Below are 20,928 nucleotides of genomic sequence, written 5' to 3'. Positions count from 1 at the left end.
TATTTCACCTCCAATGTGTTTAAGGTTCTTTCGGTAATGGATTTCACGTGTATTATTTGACCTTTCTGTCTACTCAGCTGAGCACTACCTGACCAGCAGTAATTACATGGACTGCATTTCCTCCCTGATGGGCAGCAATGGTTGCACCCTGAATAACTCCTTCAAAGGCTCTGAATTGCCCGAACTTTTCAGCAAGCTCGGTTTAGGCAAATACACAGATATCTTCCAGCAGCAAGAGGTAAGTGTGACTGCACGTCATTGGATGTTAATGGTGTCTATACACCTTCCCAGGGATATTTTAAAACGATATATTGTTTTGTTATTCTAATTATGTACTTTGGAATAAAAGGAAATTTATTTGAGCGAGGGAGGGGGTGTAAGCAAGAGTGATGTCAATACTTGGAAATGTTTTCATTCGGGGATTCAGTATCTCACTTTCCCAGGGCAGGAAAAGTGCAGCCGGATGTGGAGTAAAGCTCCCTCTCCTCCACCTCAATGCTGTGCTGTAAGCCAATGACAGAACCACTGGAGTCTAGTTTTCTAGATTCTGTAAGCTATCCTTAAGGCACTCGTTGAGATTGTCAGTTTAGTGTTATTGGCGTTTAGTTTTCTACTGTGGGACCACTTGCAGCAGAAGCTAGATTGAGACGGCCCAAATTCAGTTCATGTAAGATTCCAGTATTGTATTTCATCAGCGAAAACTGGATTTGACACAAGGGCCCTTGGGTGAAAAGAATAACGTGCAAATTTACTAAAGCCACCCTGTCTCCCACGAGATATTTCCACACGCACTTTTGTTTTCTCTGTGAGTGTACTTAACTGTGCACCAAATTGCAAAGATTATGGCAAAATATATTTAGGTACAGTGATTGAGATGTATCATTCCTGAAATGTTTATCTCCATCACCGGAAGCTCAGTGGGGTTGACGGTTCCTGATTTGTGAGAGTGAAATGGTCACCTGTCTCCTCCGCACTTGACCAGAAACTGTCATATTAAAATAAAAAGACATCACCGGGCAGAGTTTTATCATTGATGTAAGCAGCCATTAGAACACAAATGGAGCCTTAAACATTAGCAGTAGGAGGAAGACAGAGGTAAAGGCCGAGTGAGTTTGTCTCTTGCACCTACGGGATGATATTGAACTCTCTCTTCCTCACGACTTCTCAGATTGACCTTCAGACATTCCTCACTCTGACTGACCCGGACTTGAAGGAGCTTGGAATTACCACATTTGGTGCCAGAAGGAAAATGCTGCTTGCAATTTCAGGTCAGTATGTTTATATACAGTACATATATATATATTTAAACAATTTGTTCTTCTCAGTAAAACGGGAACAAACCTGAAGGTATGTGTGGCAGCACAGGGGAAACCCGCTTTCTGAGGCAACTTCTCTGCGTGTTTCTGAAGTCAGCACAAAAGCATACAGTAAAAACATTTCAAAAAATGAAAATGATTGCTACAGATTTTTAAATACCACAGCACTGCCTAAATCATAGAAGATCCAGTTTGATTTTGAAGCTGTTGTTTGGCATCAGTCCCAGCGTTTTGCTAATTAATGACTTTAACGGAACAGATTCTGTGCTAAATTACAATACAAGAAGCTTGGTCATTGAAAATTGCCTAATGTAAACCTGCGTTTGTAGTTTTAAGTGGGTGAGATGTATTTAGCACCATCCTTAATGTAGTCTGCCTTCAAAATCGGTAGCGTTTTCGCTTTGGGCACAATTGGCGATCCAGGTACAAATTGCACTCATCTTGAGAAATGTTTTCCACTCAAACCCATTTGCATATCACCAAACACAAAAGCTGCCATGAACCTGCGCAATCGGGCAGCATTTTAGCACATAATTTTTTTTTAATTGCTTCAAAAAAATATTCCTTGATATATTTAAGAGTGGTAACTTGGGGCAGTTTGATTACTACAGCTGAAAATGGTTTTATCACAAAAAATAAGCATTTTTAATCAGTGTCAGTCCACCACCTGTGAGTAACCTGATTTTAAATGACTGAAAATTACTTTTTTTTTTAAATGTACAGAACCATTTGTTTATTATATTGGGGTACAATAGCCAGTTCCTAGGTAAATTGAAAAAAATACATTCAAAAGTTTTGAAAAAGTGCCTTTTAGTGTCCTTGCACCTTTTAGTGTCTCTTACAACTGCACTTATCAACTAACTTAAAACTGTCCAGCTGTTGGCCCTCTTTTAACAAGGACATTTCTGCAGCCACAGATCTGCTCAATCACTCCCTCACCACCACCTTTGATGCCCTAGTGCCGATGAAAAAGATTACTCTCTCCCACCCTGGCCGTTCTCCCTGGTACAGCCCTCATCTTCACTCCCTCAAATCAAAAGGGCGCAGACTTGAACGGATGTGACGGACAACTGGTTTAGCCGTTCACTGCCAGATCTGGCTCGAACACATAAAACATCATTGGGTCCTACTCTTGTCTAAAAAAAATTGCTCACTATTCCAGGATCATTCTGGATTGCAAAATCCCCAGCTACTATTCTCTACTGCTAACCGTCTCCTTAAAGCCCTCTCCCCTGTCTCCACCACACTCCCCTCCAACAACAAGTGTGGGGAGCTCATGGACTTCTTTCTCGCAAAGATTGAGACCATCTGATCTGCTGCCTCTGCGAGTTCCCTTCCTTCCCCTAGCCCACAGGGCCAAACTTCATCTGGGACTCCCACCTGCCCTAGCCCTAAACTCGCATCTTTCTCCAGTTTCTCTTTGATCGCCCCTCTTGACCTCTCCAAGCTCACCTTGTCCATGAGACCCACTTCCTGCTTCCTTGACCCTATTCCCACTAAACTGCTGACTACCCAACTTCCTTTTTTGGCTCCCATGTTAGCCGACATTGTTAATGGTTCTCCCTCCTCAGGTACTGCCCCCGCTCCTTCAAATCTGCCGTCATCACCCCTCTCCTCAAAAAACCAACCCTTGACCATACTATCGCCCCATCTCCAACCTCCCTTTCCTGTCCAAAGTGCTTGTCACCTCCCAGACCATCTTTCCATGAATTCAATGTTTGAATCACTTCAATCTGTGAGTGTGACAAAGGTAAACTATCCCTCCTCGACCTTCTGGACCCGTCTGCAGCCTTTGACACAGTCGACCATTCCATCCTGTCTCGCCACCATCATCCAGCTAGGTGGGAGTGCACTCGCCTGGTTCCATTCTTATCTATTTAATGGTAGCCAGAAAATCTCCTGCAATGGCTCCCATTCCCACTCCCACTCGTTACCTCTGTCATTGGCCCCCTCCTATTTCTCATCTTTATGCTGTCCCTTTGCTATATCATCCGAAAACACGGAGTCAGTTTCCACATGTATGCTGATGACACCCAGCTCTACCTCTCCACCACTTCTCTCAACCCCTCCATGGTCTCTAAATTGTCAGATTGCTTGTCCAACATCCAGTACTGGATGAGCAGAAATTTTCCCCAATTAAATGTTGGGAAGACCGAGGCCATTATCTTTGGTCCGTGCCACAAACAGCGTTCCCTAACCACTGACTCCATCCCTCTCCCTAGCATCAAGCTGAGGGTGAACAAGACTGTTCACAACCTAGGTGTCACATTTGACCCTGAAATGAGTTTCCAGCCTCATAACCGCGACATAACTAAAACCCCCTTTTTCCACCTCCGTAACATTGTCCGTGTCCGCCTCTGCCTCAGCTCATCTGCTGCTGAACCCCTCATTCATGCCTTTGTTACCTCTAGACTTGACTGCTACAACTCACTCCTGGCTGGCCTCCCACATTCTACACTACGTAAACTTGGGGTCATCCAAAACTCAGCAGCCAACTCGCACCAAATCATGATCACCCATCACCCCTGTGCTTTCTGACTTACATTGGCTCCTGGTTAAACAATGCTTCAATTTCAAAATTCTCATCCCTGTTTACAAATCACTCCATGGACTTGCCCCTCCCTATCACTGTAATCTTTTTTAGCCTCAGATCTGGTTTTTGCCTCTCCCAGGAGATCACATGGGGTGGAGTGTAGAATGTTTCAGTATAAGGGGTGTTGCAGTTATGTGGGGCAGTCTGGTTGGGCTGGGTGCTCTTTACCTTTCCGTCATTGTTCATAGGTTTATATGTAACCTTCAGGGCTGCTGACCAAGGGCCGTGTGGCTCTTTGTTGGCTGGCATGGACACAGTTGGCCGAGATGGTCTCCTTCTGCGCTGTAAATTTCTGTTTCTAATTCCACAAGATGTTTGCGCTCCTCAAACTCTGCTCTCTTGAACATCCCTGATTATAACTGCTCAACCATCGGTAGCCGAGCCTTCAGCTTTTTGGCCCTAAGTTCTGGAACTCCCTCTCTAAACCTCTCTGCCTCTCTACCTCTCTTTCCTCCTTTAAGACGCTCCTTAAAACCTACCTCTTTAATCAAGCCTTTGGTCATCTGCGTTAATTTCTTCTTTTGTGGCTCTGTATCAGATTTATCTGTTTTGTCTTGTAACACTGCTGTGAAGCACCTTGGGATGTTTTACTATGTTAATGGCACTATATAAATAAAAATTATTATTATTAATATTCTAGCTTTAATTTTGGAGCATCCTCGAAGGCCTGCAAACGAGCATAAAATAATTAGCGGAAACTCCCAATGGTGATTAATTCACCCTGGGGGTGTGGCCTGTTTTGTGGGCGGGGCCTGCTTCTAGTTCAATATGTTTTAGACTCGCGCAAAAGATCACGCAAACTAAATTTGCGCTAAACGTAATTTGTGCCTAAAATTACACGATCTTTTACGCGGGTTACGACAAATTCGGGTGGTGAAAACAGCAGCGCAAGCGAGCAGAAACTCTCTCCCATATTGTCTGCCTGTCTGGTTTAATATGCAAGACCGCGTTTCTAGTCGGGGTGGGGGGAGAGGTGGCAGGGGCTCCTACTATCGAAATAAACTGGCTGCAAACTCGGTATTACAACTTCAACAGGTGTTTAGACCAGACACAAATCATCACTTGAGGCTCGTAAGAAGGGTTTGAAATTCGGAGCTTCGAACATGGAAATATGATGACTGATACACGTGACTTCTCCGACAGGAGGGAATGCAGGAACTCCCTTGCTGTCTCCCCAGACAACATCCATTACTTCACTGAGCGCAGCAAAGAGCACTGGGTCATCGTACCTTCTTATAAAAACATGTTGTACAGGAGCAGGACAAGGCCATTCAGCCCCTCGAGCCTGCTCCGCTGTTCTATTCGTTCACGGTTGATAACTTTTAACTCCATTTTACCTGCCTTTGCTCCATAACCCTTGTTAGCTTTACCTAACTGAAATCTATCATCCTCAGTCTTGAAAGCTCCCATTGTCGCCCAGCATCCACAGCCTTTTGGGGGAGAGAATTTCAGATTCCCACTACCCTTTGTGTGTAACAAGTGTCTCCTGATTTCATTCTTGAATGACTGAGCTCTCATTTTTCTGATTCTGCCGCTTCATTCCTGATTTGTCCCACCAGAGGAAATCATTTCCCTGTATCTGCACCATCCTTAATGTAGTTTGCCTTCAAAAGCGGTAGCGTTTTCGCTTTGGGCACAATTGGCGATCCAGGTACAAATTGCACTCATCTTGAGAAATGTTTTCCACTCAAACCCATTTGCATATCACCAAACACAAAAGCTGCCATGAACCTGCGCAATCGGGCAGCATTTTAGCACATAATTTTTTTTTAATTGCTTCAAAAAAATATTCCTTGATATATTTAAGAGTGGTAACTTGGGGCAGTTTGATTACTACAGCTGAAAATGGTTTTATCACAAAAAATAAGCATTTTTAATCAGTGTCAGTCCACCACCTGTGAGTAACCTGATTTTAAATGACTGAAAATTACTTTTTTTTTTAAATGTACAGAACCATTTCCCTGTATCTGCCCTATCAAATATTTTTAACATTTGGAACACCTTGATCAGATAAGCCCACAATCCTCTATATTCAGGGAACACAAGCCTAGTTTATGCAACTTGTCCTCCTAATTTAACCTTTTAGCCCGGGGATCATTCTGGTGAATCTGCACCTCACCCCCTCCAAGGCCAATCTACCCTGCCTGGGGTGCGGTGCCTAGGACTGAATGCTGTACTCCAGGTGGGGTCTAACCAGAGCTCTGTACAACTGAACATTGGGTAAATGTGTACATTTGCCGAAAACACCTTGGTTACATCACATTTTACAGTATAAAAGTAGTGTAAATCAACTGTGTGATTTTTAAAAAACACACACATGAAGTTGTGAGATTCGTGTTTTTCGGATGTGGGTGGGTTTCTGCTGGAGGTTGTGGAACAGGATGGAGTTGCAGAAGAAATGACAAATTGGGAGGTCGCAAAAAATGCTGGAAATTCACGGCAGATCAATCAACATCTGAAGAAAATAAGTTGAAGGTTTTGGGTCTGACCCCTCGTCATACTAAGCAAACTGCTGTGCAGCTCTAGAAACCTTGCATTTTTTCCCCCTCTCTTGATGAGCTTCTGATAAATACCTAACACCTTTCACGACCTCAGGCCGTCTTAAAGTGTTTTACAGCTAATTAAATACTTCTGAAGTGTAGTCACTGTTGTAATGTAGGAAAGGTGGCAGCCAGTTTACGCACAGCAAGGTCCCACAAACAGCAGTGAGATAATGAACACACAATCTGTTTTGGGTATTGATTGAGGGATAAGTGTTGGCCAGGACATTGGGAGAACTCCCTTGCTCCTCCTCTTCTTCCTTGAGATCTTTTACAGAGGACAGACTCGGTTTAACGTCCCATCTGAAAGACACCTCCAACGGTGCAGTACTGAACTATCAGCCTCGATTTTGTGCTCAAGTCCATGGAGTGGGACTGGAACCCATAACCTTCTGACTCAGAAAGAATGCTAGCGCTGAGCCACTGCTGACACCTTGTGCCAATCAGGCCTGGAGCCAATCGCTGCATCCAGGTAATCCTACAAATATGACACTTTGATTATGACTCCTTGCACTGCCAAGCTGCCAGATTTCAACTGTTGAGGTCAGCGGAGAGCAGATACTTCACAGCTGAGGGTGAGGCACTCACACTTGGCAGTGACATGGCGACATACTGACCAATCACACTGATTGCTAGGGAATGGTGTATGGCAAATGTAAGCTAAAGAAGGAGGGTATAAATTGAAATCTAGGGCGAGAATAGCATGATTATACAGTAATTTCCCTCAAGCTAATGGATGAGCATTGTTAATGAGAGACTCCCACGTTGCTGACATGTATAACGATATGTTTCCCAGTTCCTTTGTAATTGCAAGATCCTAGGTTGAAATGGTTTTGGGTACATTCAGGAACTATTGATTGAAAACCAACCTAGGATGCCTGGTGGTGGAAAACGGAAAGGGGGTGGGTGAAGGAAGGCGTGACCATCTCAGACAAGAGCCATCATTGGGATAACACAGGGAGCGATTTACCCTCCATCTAACTGCCATGTATGCTTTGCTGCATTAAAGGCGCTATATAACTGCAAGTTGTTGTACGTTACACAGGACTATAATGCACTTAACTGAAACACAAGCGGTCATAAAAGTATCCTCTCATTTAAAAAAAAAATAAACAAAATTGTGAAGTGACCTGACTTCTATCTACTGAATCCTTTCTCTTCCCCCCCCCCCCCCAACAAGCTGTGGTATATCTGTGTGCGTGTGCCAGCGTTTTCATCCTCCACCATCACCCGGGTTTTAAGATGGATCTTCCCGCTCACATTGTTTTATTAATATGGATTTCATTTTGTTGTGAAAATCATACGGGATGTGGCTGTAGATGATTATAGGAAGAAAAAGATACATCTGAGAATGAGGGACGGAAAGAGACCCTGGGGCCGAAATTGCCCCCCTCCAGAGGCGGGAATGGAGCAGAGAGGCCCAATCGACCGGGGGCAGATGGATGGGCCGACGCAACCGAAATTGCCCCCGGGTCGGAAGCGGTGGGAACAGGTTACCGCTCCGCCTGCGTTCCCGCCGCGTCAGGCACGCGGCAAGTCCCTTTCCGACCCCTGCCACTAACCCCTTTCCCCAGCAAGTTTTGGATCACCTCTAGTTTACATAGGTTAGAATAAGACAGACACTTGCCATCCCACTTGGAGTTATGTAATTTGCTGGGAGAGGCAAAAGAAAGCATTAAACCCAGGCCAATTAGAGGGAAAAAAAATGAGAAAATTCCTCTCCGACCCTTTTAGGCTATCGATTAGGAGTCCAGGAGATCACATTCACCCTGATTTACATCACAGGATTGTTACTTCCTGGACGGACGATCTCCACCCCAGCCAGAAACAGGTCCCGCTCTGTCTCAAAGGAATTCAGTGAATCAACATTCACTGAGCGAGGTCCACTATTCTCTGGGTAAAGAAGGACCACCTAACATCCAACCTAGTCCTGCTCTTATATAATTTGTAACATGACCCCATGTCCCCAGTAAAATAATCAGTTGAAATAAATGATCTGCATGAATACAATCTATTTGCTTCATTACGTTAGTGGGAGTTGTGTACAGATCTCCAAACAGTAGTAGTGATGTTGGGGAGGGCATCAAACAGGAAATTAGGGGTGCATGCAATAAAGGTGCAGCAGTTATAATGGGTGACTTTAATATGCACATAGATTGGGCGAGCCAAACTGGAAGCAATACGGTGGAGGAGGATTTCCTGGCGTGCATAAGGGATGGTTTTCTAGACCAATATGTCGAGGAACCAACTAGGGGGGAGGCCATCTTAGACTGGGTGTTGTGTAATGAGAGAGGATTAATTAGCAATCTCGTTGTGTGAGGCCCCTTGGGGAAGAGTGACCATAATATGGTGGAATTCTACATTAGGATGGAGAATGAAACAGTTAATTCAGAGACCATGGTCCAGAACTTAAAGAAGGGTAACTTTGAAGGTATGAGGCGTGAATTGGCTAGGATAGATTGGCGAATGATACTTAAGGGGTTAACTGTGGATGGGCAATGGCAGACATTTAGAGACCGCATGGATGAATTACAACAATTGTACATTCCTGTCTGGCGTAAAAATAAAAAAGGGAAGGTGGCTCAACCGTGGCTATCTAGGGAAATCAGGGATAGTATTAAAGCCAAGGAAGTGGCATACAAATTGGCCAGAAATAGCAGTGAACCCGGGGACTGGGAGAAATTTAGAACTCAGCAGAGGAGGACAAAGGGTTTGATTAGGGCAGGGAAATAGGAGTACGAGAAGAAGCTTGCAGGGAACATTAAGGCGGATTGCAAAAGTTTCTATAGGTATGTAAAGAGAAAAAGGTTAGTAAAGACAAACGTAGGTCCCCTGCAGTCAGAATCAGGGGAAGTCATAACTGGGAACAAAGAAATGGCAGACCAATTGAACAAGTACTTTGGTTTGGTATTCACTAAGGAGGACACAAACAACCTTCCGGATATAAAAGGGGTCAAAGGAAGTAGTAAGGAGGAGGAACTGAGGGAAATCTTTATTAGTCGGGAAATTGTGTTGGGGAAATTGATGGGATTGAAGGCCGATAAATCCACAGGGCCTGATGGACTGCATCCCAGAGTACTTAAGGAGGTGGCCTTGGAAATAGCGGATGCATTGACAGTCATTTTCCAACATTCCATTGACTCTGGATCAGTTCCTATGGAGTGGAGGGTAGCCAATGTAACCCCACTTTTTAAAAAAGGAGGGAGAGAGAAAACAGGGAATTATAGACCGGTCAGCCTGACCTCAGTAGTGGGTAAAATGATGGAATCAATTATTAAGGATGTCATAGCAGCGCATTTGGAAAATGGTGACATGATAGGTCCAAGTCAGCATGGATTTGTGAAAGGGAAATCATGCTTGACAAATCTTCTGGAATTTTTTGAGGATGTTTCCAGTAAAGTGGACAAAGGAGAACCAGTTGTTGTGGTATATTTGGACTTTCAGAAGGCTTTCGACAAGGTCTCACACAAGAGATTAATGTGCAAAGTTAAAGCACATGGGATTGGGGGTAGTGTGCCGATGTGGATTGAGAACTGGTTGTCAGACAGGAAGCAAAGAGTAGGAGTAAATGGGTACTTTTCAGAATGGCAGGCAGTGACTAGTGGGGTACCGCAATGTTCTGTGCTGGGGCCCCAGCTGTTTACATTGTACATTAATGATTTAGACGAGGGAATTAAATGTAGTATCTCCAAATTTGCGGATGACACTAAGTTGGGTGGCAGTGTGAGCTGCGAGGAGGATGCTATGAGGCTGCAGAGTGACTTGGATAGGTTAGGTGAGTGGGCAAATGAATGGCAGATGAAGTATAATGTGGATAAATGTGAGGTTATCCACTTTGGTGGTAAAAACAGAGAGACAGACTATTATCTGAATGGTGACAGATTAGGAAAAGGGAAGGTGCAACGAGACCTGGGTGTCATGGTACATCAGTCATTGAAGGTTGGCATGCAGGTACAGCAGGTGGTTAAGAAAGCAAATGGCATGTTGGCCTTCATAGCGAGGGGATTTGAGTACAGGGGCAGGGAGGTGTTGCTACAGTTGTACAGGGCCTTGGTGAGGCCACACCTGGAGTATTGTGTACAGTTTTGGTCTCCTAACTTGAGGAAGGACATTCTTGCTATTGAGGGAGTGCAGCGAAGATTCACCAGACTGATTCCCGGGATGGTGGGACTGACCTATCAAGAAAGACTGGATCAACTGGGCTTGTATTCACTGGAGTTCAGAAGAATGAGAGGGGACCTCATAGAAACGTTTAAAATTCTGACGGGTTTAGACAGGTTAGATGCAGGAAGAATGTTCCCAATGTTGGGGAAGTCCAGAACCAGGGGTCACAGTCTAAGGATAAGGGGTAAGCCATTTAGGACCGAGATGAGGATAAACTTCTTCACCCAGAGAGTGGTGAACCTGTGGAATTCTCTACCACAGAAAGTAGTTGAGGCCAATTCACTAAATATATTCAAAAGGGAGTTAGATGTAGTCCTTACTGCTCGGGGGATCAAGGGGTATGGTGAGAAAGCAGGAAGGGGGTACTGAAGTTGCATGTTCAGCCATGAACTCATTGAATGGTGGTGCAGGCTAAAAGGGCTGAATGGCCTGCTCCTGCACCTATTTTCTATGTTTCTATTATTTAATCAACCTCGATCAAATCAGCCTCAAGTCTGTGCTTCTCTAAAGTTTAGAGATCCAGCTTGTTGAGCCTATCTGGGTAAGTATTTTAAATTGGGGATTCATCTTGTGACCCTCCTCTGCATCCTTTCCAAAGCTTCAAAATCTTCCCTGAAATGAGGAGACCACTATGGGCACAGAATTCCAACTGAGGCCTAACTTAAGGCCTTGGACGAGTCGAAGGATAAAACGGTAATGCCCAAAATAGAAAGTATGCATTGCCGTTACTAGAGAAACGACACCAACTCTCATGCACAACTGTCAGATAACAATCAAAGTAACTCTCGAACCTCCTCTGTAACAAGAATAACTTGCATTTATATAGCAAAACATCCCAAGGTCCATAAGGACATGTAAAATATAGAAGTACTGTACCAGAAAACAGAAGTCACCCATGTTGTACTGGTACAGGCTTTTTGTCAACTCTTCGCCCGTCACCCCTCTGGTGATGCTGATCATATCTCTCTCTCACCCTCAGTACATTGGTTTCCATTATGGTCTGAGGCACGTGTATGTTTAGAAGTACTCGGTTTCTGTTGTTTGTTTATCTTTGTGCTGACCACAATCATCTTTTCCTTTCACCTCAGCTGTAAAAACACACTCCGTATTTTTTTAAATGAACACTGTTGTCCGTTTTTTGTGGAACAGATTCTAACCTCATTAGCCCAGCAAAATGTCTTCAGTTCATTTAGCAGCTCATTACAAAGATGCACACCTTATTTGCTTTTTGAAAATTTTGTATGTAATTAAATTGCCAATAAAGTTATATTTAACATGTACACTGTAGTACAGAGGTGAATGAGAGGGGAGAAATTCATTTGTAGTGCCTTTGTGAACACCAATTTGCCTAAATAACTTTAGATTAAAATGTTGTATTGTCTTTCAGTCAAGCGTGACTTAATCTCCTCTGATCACATTCTGGATTCTTTTGAGATGGGGGAAATCTCGAAGCCACGGCCCTGATAGGCTGTGGGATATTAATATATGAATGCGTAATGTGCTTGTTTTAAATTCTCCTCTGCTATTTTAATAAAGGCATTAACCTGTTTAAAATAAATAGGCTATTGTATCTGTTAACACAGAGGAGAGAATCATTTCAGCAAGCACTTTGCAGGTTGATGTATTTTCAGGGCCTCTATCTTGGTGCCTCAATAATACAAATATCCTACCGTATTTCTTTGAAATCTGGTAAATAGCATTCTGTCATCAGATTCTAAGTTTCTCTTTGAAAATGATCTTGCTGGGACCTACATGTCTACTGGACATCTGTCCACCATCCCCAAACAATTCTCACTTCATCGCAGTGGCACAGAATTAGTTAATCAGAATTTAGAGCCCACCTAATAACAGACAACTGGGGAACAAAGAAATGGCCGACCAGTTAAACAAATGCTTTGGTTCTGTTTTCACGAAGGAAGACACAAATAGCCTTCCGGAAATACTAGGGAACCGAGGGTCTAGTGAGAAGGAGGAACTGAAGGATATCCTTATAAAACGGGAAATTTTGTTAGGGAAATTGATGGGATTGAAGGCCAATAAATCCCCAGGGCCTGATGGTCTGCATCCCAGAGTACTTAAGGAAGTGGCCTTAGAAATAGTGGATGCATTGGTGATCATTTTCCAACAGTCTATCGACTGTGGATCAGTTCCGATGGACTGGAGGGTAGCTAATGTAACACCACTGTTTAAACAAAAGGAGGGAGAGAGAAAACGGGTAATTATAGACTGGTGCGCCTGACCTCAGTAGTGGGGAAAATGTTGGAATCAATTATTAAGGATGAAATAGCAGCGCATTTGGAAAGCAGTGACAGGATCGGTCCAAGCCAGCATGGATTTATGAAAGGAAAATCATGCTTGACAAAGCTTCTGGACTTTTTTGAGGATGTAACTAGTAGAGTGGACAAGGGCCAACCAGTGGATGTGGTGTATTTGGACTTTTAAAAGGCTTTTGACAAGGTCCCACCCAAGAGATTGGTGTGCAAAATCAAAGCACGTGGTATTGGGGGTAATGTACTGACGTGGATAGAGAACTGGTTGGCAGACAGGAAGCAGAGAGTCGGGATAAATGGGTCCTTTTCAGAATGGCAGGCAGTGACTAGTGGAGTACTGCAGGGCTCAGTGCTGGGACCCCAGCTCTTTACAATATACATTAACGATTTAGATGAAGGAATTAAGTGTAATATCTCCAAGTTTGCAGATGACACTAAACTGGGTGATAGTGTGAGGAGGATGCTAAAAGGCTGCAGGGTGACTGGGACAGGTTAGGTGAGTGGGCAAATGCATGGCAGATGCAGTATAATGTGGATAAATGTGAGGTTATCCACTTTGTGGGGCAGAATATTATCTGAATGGTGGCAGATTAGGAAAGGGGGAGATGCAGTGAGACCTGGGTGCATGGTTCATCAGTCATTGAATGTTGGCATGCAGGTACAGCAGGCGGTGAAGGCGGCAAATGGTATGTTGGCCTTCATAGCTAGGAGATTTGAGTATAGGAGCAGGGAGGTCTTGCTGCAGTTGTACTTTGCCTTGGTGAGGCCTCACCTGGAATATTGTGTTCAGTTTTGGTCTCTTAATCTGAGGAAGGACGTTCTTGCTATTGAGGGAGTGCAGCGAAGGTTCACCAGACTGATTCCCGGGATGGCAGAACTGACACATGAGAAGAGACTGGATCAACTGGGCCTTTATACATGAGTTTAGAAGGATAAGAGGGGATCTCATAGAAACTTACAAGATTCTGACGGGACTGTACAGGGTAGATGCAGGAAGAATGTTCCCGATGTTGGGGAAGTCCAGAACCAGGGGACACAGTCTTAGGATAAAGGATAGGCCATTTAGGACTGAGATAAGGAGAAACTTCTTCACTCAGAGTTGTTAACCTGTGGAATTCCCTGCCGCAGAATTGTTTTTGTCAGTTCATTGGATATATTCAAGAGGGAGTTAGATATGGCCCTTACGGCTAAAGGGATCAAGGGGTATGGGGAGAAAGCAGGGAATGATCAGCCATGATCTTATTGAATGGTGGTGCAGGCTCGAAGGGCTGAATGGCCTACTCCTGCACCTATTTTCTATGTTTCTAACTGTTGGAAAGTCCATCTGTTGACTTGGTTTTATTTGTCAGATATATATTGATTCCTGTTCGTATACGGTTCACATGTTCATTGCATTGAATTAGTGTCAGTATTTGTGAAATGTTCTTTAAGTACACATATTGGCAAAGGCAGCTGAGCCATCCAACAAGGAGAAGCTGTTGGTTGCTGGTGGGGGGAGAACATTCTTCTGTGAAGGTGCGAGAGATGCCATGAGGGTTGGCTGAGCTGCTGTTTCCTCATTGAAAAACCAAAGAGTTCATTGCACATATACTGTATCTAATGAATGAGAACTATTTGACAGACATTTTTTAAGCACTCTGAGCATGTTTTTAAAAAAAAAAAGTAAACAGGCAGTTTTGCAGCAGCAAAGAGAAGCCTGGGAGCCTGGCCTGTGGTATTGGCACTATCTGCATTTTGACCCAGCGAGGATGAAGGAACGCCATTACATGTCCAAGTCGTGGAGGGGAACTTGGAGGTGGTGTTGTCCCCATGCACCTGCTGCCCTTGGCTTTCTAGGTGCTGGAGGTTGTGGGTTTTGGAAGTGTTGTCGAAGAAGCCTGGGCGAGTTGCTGCAGTGCATCATGTAAGTAGTGCACACAGCAGTCACAGTGAGCTGTTGATGGAGGGAATGGATGTTTAATGTGACCGATGGGCTGCGATCAAGCAGACTGAATGGTGGCAAGTTTCTCAAGTGTTGTTGCAGCTGCACTCATCCAGACACATGGGGAGTATTGCATCACACTCCTGACTTGTGCCTTGTCGATGGCAGAGAGGCTTTGAGAAGTCAGAGGTGAGTAACTCGACGCAGAATACCCAGCCTCTGACCTGCTCTACTTGCCACCGCATTTATGTGGCTGATCCAGCTAAGTTTCTGGTCAATGGTGAGCCCCAGAATGCTGTTGGTGGGGGATTTGCGATAATGTAATTGAATGTCAAGGCGAGGTGGTTAGAATCTCGCTTGTTGCCTGGCACTTGTGTGGTGTGAATGTTACTTGCCTCTTATCAGCCCAAGTCTGGATGCTGTCCGGAGCTTGTTACACGCGGGATCGGAAAACAAAGACAGGAATGAAGAAACGAGAATATCAACTTAATATGGCATTCTAGTAGCCTGTATTTAAGTTTTACATGTGGCTGTAATAATTAAACTAGAGTCTTCTGGTGCCTGGGCCTTGGAGGCAATGAATATTTCTGCTTTTTGCTCCCTTTCCAGAATTGAACAAAAACTGTCGAAAGTCCTTTGAGCCTCCAAACATTCGCTCGACGTTTCTAGAAGGCGGAGCAAGTGGCCGGTTACCACGGCAATATCACTCCGACATCACCAGCATCAGTGGCCGCTGGTAGCAGTGAACTGGAACTCGATTGCCCATCGCTGCCGCGAAAAGGTAGCTGGCGAAGCTGGCACAGACCGTCGAGCGACGTTAATCCTGTGGAGAGCATTTACTGCACAGAGCCCTCGGTGTGTTCGGAGTTTGGATTACAAGGACCAAAGCCTGCTTAATTTTGTGCAAATAGTTGTGCCAAAAAGGAAGAAACTGGCCTATCAATGTGTATTCCATGGTTGCTTTTTGCTGATTTACCAAATATGGTACTAATCTATATGCAGATCAGAGAACAGTAAGACCATTATCACTAGCTTTCTTGCTCAATATTATTTATTAGAGAACAAAAAATGTAATTATGCACTGAAATGTTAGGTTCTACCATTGAATTAAACTCGAACCACTAACCCAAGTGCATTGAGAGTATAGTTTGTAATGAGAAGGTCACATGTGTTGTACTGCTGAGTAGAGAGACTTAAATGTAATTGCCTCTGCACTTTACACGTCCTGGTTTTCTAGACCTGTGGAAATGCGTTTTTTTTTTCTCTGGTCTTCATATATAAAAAGATCTATTTTATTAGCAATGCTGAGGAAATGGAGCGGCCGTCTGCTGGGTCTTGAGTGAAACCAGTGTCATTCTAGAGGTGTATATAATACTAATTATTGCACAGTGAGGCTTGGGTCCCTGGTCACCAGACAGGCATGTTCCCCCAAACGCAAGTACTGCAACAGTGCCTCTATTCAGTGATTAAATCCGATTGCATTTTACTGCCATCTTAAGCACATTTACTGTATTCGCGATGCTGGTTTTCTACACTACAATGCTTATAAAACCATAACATTTTACACATTTATTGCACCCAGTTCTTTCATAGATTTACATAAAATTTACAGCACAAAGACAGGCCATTGGGCCCAAATGGTCCATGGCGGTGCTGATCCTCCACACAAGCCTCCTCCCATCCCTCTTCATCTCACCCATCAGCGCTTCCTTCTATTCGTTTCTCCCTCATGTGTTTATCTAGCTTCCCCTTGTATGTATCCATGCTGTTTACCTCAACTACACCTTGTTTTACTGCGTTTCACATTCGTGCCACTTTTTGGGTAAAGAAGTTTCTCCTGAATTCCCTCTTGGATTTATTTCATTTATTATTTATTCACAACTCTTAACATTCCCAATGACTAGTCCCGTAGCAATGTCTAAACTGGAACAGTTTCAGTGGCATGATGTTTTCTGTGGGCATCATGCGCGTCGGTAGCGGTTGCTATTCTGGCGCGCCTCTATATTGGTACTGTACTGTGAAAACCAGGAATGAACGTCTGTCTTTTTTTTAAACAGCTTTCTCGTGCAAATTGAGCTGGGGTAGAAATGGTTGTATAACCAGTTGTTATTGGCAGAACTTGTATCTTTATTTTTTTTCAAAGTTTTTTAAAAAAAGTAAGATAATATCTAAGTTTGTGGGTGTACTTGGCAGTGGGAGAAGTCAGAAGCTGAAACAGATGGTCCTAAATAGCCTGCATGTTTTTCTGGAAACTTTGCAGTTCAGTTTTAAATGTCGTGCTTTTTACCACTTGAAAGTGGTTTTAATTTGTGTGAGGTTTTTTTTGCTGTTGACTCATATGAACAATGACGAAGAGGAAAAGACCTTCTGGTCCATCCAGCCTGTCCTAGACAATTCCGTGGCTTCGTGTGTCACAATATATACACTCCAGATAAAAACCCAGGCCAATTAGGAAAAGTAACAGTTGGAAAATTCCTCTGCAACCCTCTTGGGCAATGAAAGCTAGTGCTGGAGACCACGCTGACCCTGATTGTAGCTACTTTTTGTACAAGGTGATCTCCGCCCCAGCCAGAAACAGGTGCAGCTCGCGCTTGAAACAATTCAGCGAATCGGCGACCACCGCACAAGCCAGCAGCTTGTTTCAGAGGTCCACTATTCTTTGGGTGGCTCCCGCACATCATGTCTTCCCTCTCGGAGAGCTGCACAGTCTCGGCTGCACACTTCATGCAGAACTGCCTCTGATGATGCTTTATGATCAGCTGGTGAGAAGTGATATTGACGAAGGGGAGGTCAATTTCAGTTTTGCTTCCCTTCTCCCCTCCCTATGACCCCAACCAAAGACAAAGTTGTCTCACCTCTGCAGCAGCCTGGCACATAACTCCCATCGTGGAGACGGGGAGAAGCCCTTCCGTTCACAAGCTCGTTGTCGTCTTCAGAGTTCGAAAATCAATTCCCTCGGGTTTTTTTTCTCTCCTTTAGCAAGACCATCTTCAATGCTCCTCGCTTCAGTAACACCTTATAACCCAGGAAAGTCTATAGGCCATGTGAGTTTTCTGTTTAGTGTTTTTCTTGTTTTTTTTTTCCCCTAAAGCTAAGCTTAGTTCCTGATTTTTTTTTTTGCACTGATGTATGTCCCCACGTAATCCCGGTACAGTTAACAAGCCCAAAGGAGTTTGAAGAATGAAGTGTTTGTGTTGTTTCTGATGGATCTATGAAGGTTTTTTAGCTGAAATGAAGGAAATCTCAAAGTGCCTACCTTTTTTTGCTATCCGATAATGTCCAGATTGTCCTGTTCTACCGGACATTTTAAAACAGGGAGAGCTGTAAAGTGGTTGGATTGTATTTATGCCGAAGGATACACACTTTGTAAGACTTAAACCGTTATATGAAGTGTTCTGTGTAGCCAGCTTTAGGTGAACCATCTTTGCTGCATGAGTAAAGTTAATGATATAAAAATATGTGAATAGTTTAATATTGTTTTCTATTTTCAATGGCAATTATGCATATGGTCTGTATAGATAATAATTGTTGAATTAATTGAAAACAAATTTGCACACTCAAAGGGAAGAGCTATGTTTTGTCACTTTTATATATAAAATGTAGTTTTGTGATTTGTTTTTTCTCAATGATTAGCATGAAGAGGAAATCCATTATTGTGAATCCCTCAAAGTCTTAAAAAGTCAGCGATATGTGTGTACACCAAAGTGAAGGCTCTTCAGTTTGTGGAAGCTAAACTGAGAGGATATTCTGTACAAAACACTGGAAGAATACTCGCTGCCTCACTGCTAGTGTGAGGAGATGCCAAGTTAACCTTGTGTAGACTAACACCGAGGCACAATGGCTATCGAGTGGACAAAGCGGTTTGATTGTCAGCTTAAGCTGAAGGTTAGCAGTAACTCAGTGCCTTGAGTGATGATTTATCTGTAAATATAGCACAGATGTTTATTTTCAGTGTTGGGGGTGGAGTTAATTACCTTTTTATGACTTTCGGTTAAAAAAATGATATTGTTTGTGGATAAGCTTTAACAAAGGGAATTTTCAATACAGTTTTATGTTGTATTAAAAAATAATTTTATAAATCTTGCTCTACAGTCTGTTGTCTAAATATATTTTGCATCTTCACATGCCAAATATGCACATTTAATGAAGCTATGGTATTGCACCAACTCCCTCCTAACCTGTCTGAATATGTCCCCTGGGACCTCAGCTGTGAAAGGCCACTTTTGTTTGAGGTTTATTTTGTGGCTTATCACGTGTGAGAACTCAGCAGTGGATTTTATCATCTGAAGTTTCAATGGCCAAGCAATAAATGCTTTAACTAAAGAACAATATGATGGCAGTGAAAGAAAGTGAGGGAGTCACTTTAGTTTATGACTGAGATCCTCGATCGGGCAAATGGTCCTAATCATGTGTTTTTTTCAAGAAGTTCAATGATCCATCATACTTGGACAAATTACGTATTTCTTAAATTACTTTGTATGAAAGTGACCGATTAAAATTTTGCATAACAGTGGTGGGTTGTGCTGCTTGGGGACAGTTGCAATATTTGTCGATTGTGTTTTGTTTTGCAACCTTTCTTGAAACTCTTGCTGCTTTCTATACCAAGCTTTAGTTTGTAAATATCTCAAAAATTTCAATTGCAATATGGGATTGGGCTCAACTATGACTCCCTTCCCCCTCCAATTTTAACTAGCTTTCCTAATTTCCTGCTTGTCACCAAACAATCTCCCTCAGTCTGTTCTACATGGTGAATGTTCCTGTGTTTGAATTGAAGTCCACTCATAGTGCATCACCTGACTTCCTTTTTTTGTTGCATTCCCTAAAGGTCGATGTTTTATATCCACCAGACACCACTCTATCCAGCAGCTTGACTGAGTACTAGCAAAACTCATTCTCAGGCAGTTATTGATGAAATTGAGATACAGGTCACCCTAAACTCCAGCCATTGTAGTGCCATTACTGTTGGATTCTGTCTTATAATTGGCCACTCTGTCCATCCAATGTCTTGCCATTTTCAAGTCCCAATTACCACAATATGTTGTAATTTGCCCAGTGTTTCCAGAACTATGTCCAAAGCCATTTATACAGTCAACTGGTATTGTACACTATTAACTCTGGTAACCTTATTTGATAAAGCTTCTGTGACGTGCCTTGGGACATTTTATTACGTTAAAGGCGCTATATAATTGCAAGTTGTTGTATCAGTTTGAGCCCCACTATGGACCTGAGTGCATACTCTTAAGCTGACACATTAGTGCAATACTGAGGGAGTGATGCGTTGTTGGAGGGGCCATCTAACAGAGAAAACGTTAAATCTGCCTGTTCAGGTAGACATTTTTTTTAAACGTGCCACTTTTTCAAGAAGAACAAGGGAGTTCTCTTGGTGTCCTAACCAATATTTATCCCTCAACTATCATCAACATATAATATGATATATATTAATGATTTGGACTTAGGCACTATTTCAGGCAACACAAAACTTGGAAGTATAGTAAACAGTAAGGAGGATTGTGAATAGACTTCAAGAGGACATAGAGAGACTGATGGAATGGGCGGACACGTGGCAGATGAAGTTTAACGCAGAAAAGTGCGAAGTGATACATTTTGGTAGGAAACATCGAAACATAGAAAATAGGTGCAGGAGCAGGCCAATTGGCCCTTCGAGCCTGCACCATCATTCAATATGATCATGGCTGATCATGCAACTTCAGTACCCCATTCCTGCTTTCTCTCCATACCCCTTGATCGCTTTAGTCGTAAGGGCCACATTTAACTCCCTTTTGCATATATCCAACGAACTGGACTCAACAACTTTCTGTGGTAGAGAATTCCACAGGTTCACAATTCTCTGGGTGAAAAAGTTTCTCCTCACCTCGGTCCTATATGGCTTACCCCTTATCCTTTGACTGTGACGCCTGGTTCTGTACTTCCCCAGCAACGGGAACATTCTTCGTGCATCTAACCTGTCCAATCCCGTCAGAATTTTATATGTTTCTATGAGATCCCCTCTCATTCTTCTAAATTCCAGTGAATATAAGCCTAGTCGGTCCAGTCTTTCTTCATATGTCAGTCCTGCCATCCTGGGAATCAGTCTGGTGAACCTTCGCTGCACTCCCTCAATAGC

At 43.3% G+C, this 20,928-nt stretch overlaps 1 protein-coding gene across 2 annotated transcripts in view; it reads left to right on the top strand.

The window, feature by feature from the left end:
* LOC139260353 (protein bicaudal C homolog 1-like) overlaps positions 1-18,830 on the top strand; it is a 376,023-nt gene extending 357,193 nt beyond the window's left edge. For both annotated transcript variants that reach the window (XM_070876873.1, XM_070876872.1), the window contains exons 18-20: positions 78-238; positions 1,169-1,268; positions 15,414-18,830. In XM_070876873.1, the coding sequence (XP_070732974.1) occupies positions 78-238; positions 1,169-1,268; positions 15,414-15,544 (392 nt within the window). In that variant the 3' untranslated portion in view covers positions 15,545-18,830. The remainder of the gene's footprint in view (positions 1-77; positions 239-1,168; positions 1,269-15,413) is intronic.
* The last annotated feature ends 2,098 nt before the right edge of the window (positions 18,831-20,928 follow it).

This window comes from Pristiophorus japonicus, chromosome 3, assembly GCF_044704955.1.
Source record: "Pristiophorus japonicus isolate sPriJap1 chromosome 3, sPriJap1.hap1, whole genome shotgun sequence".
NCBI classification, from domain to species: domain Eukaryota; kingdom Metazoa; phylum Chordata; class Chondrichthyes; family Pristiophoridae; genus Pristiophorus; species Pristiophorus japonicus.
Note: the sequence above shows the minus strand (reverse complement) of the source record. Positions and strands in the feature narration are given on the sequence as shown.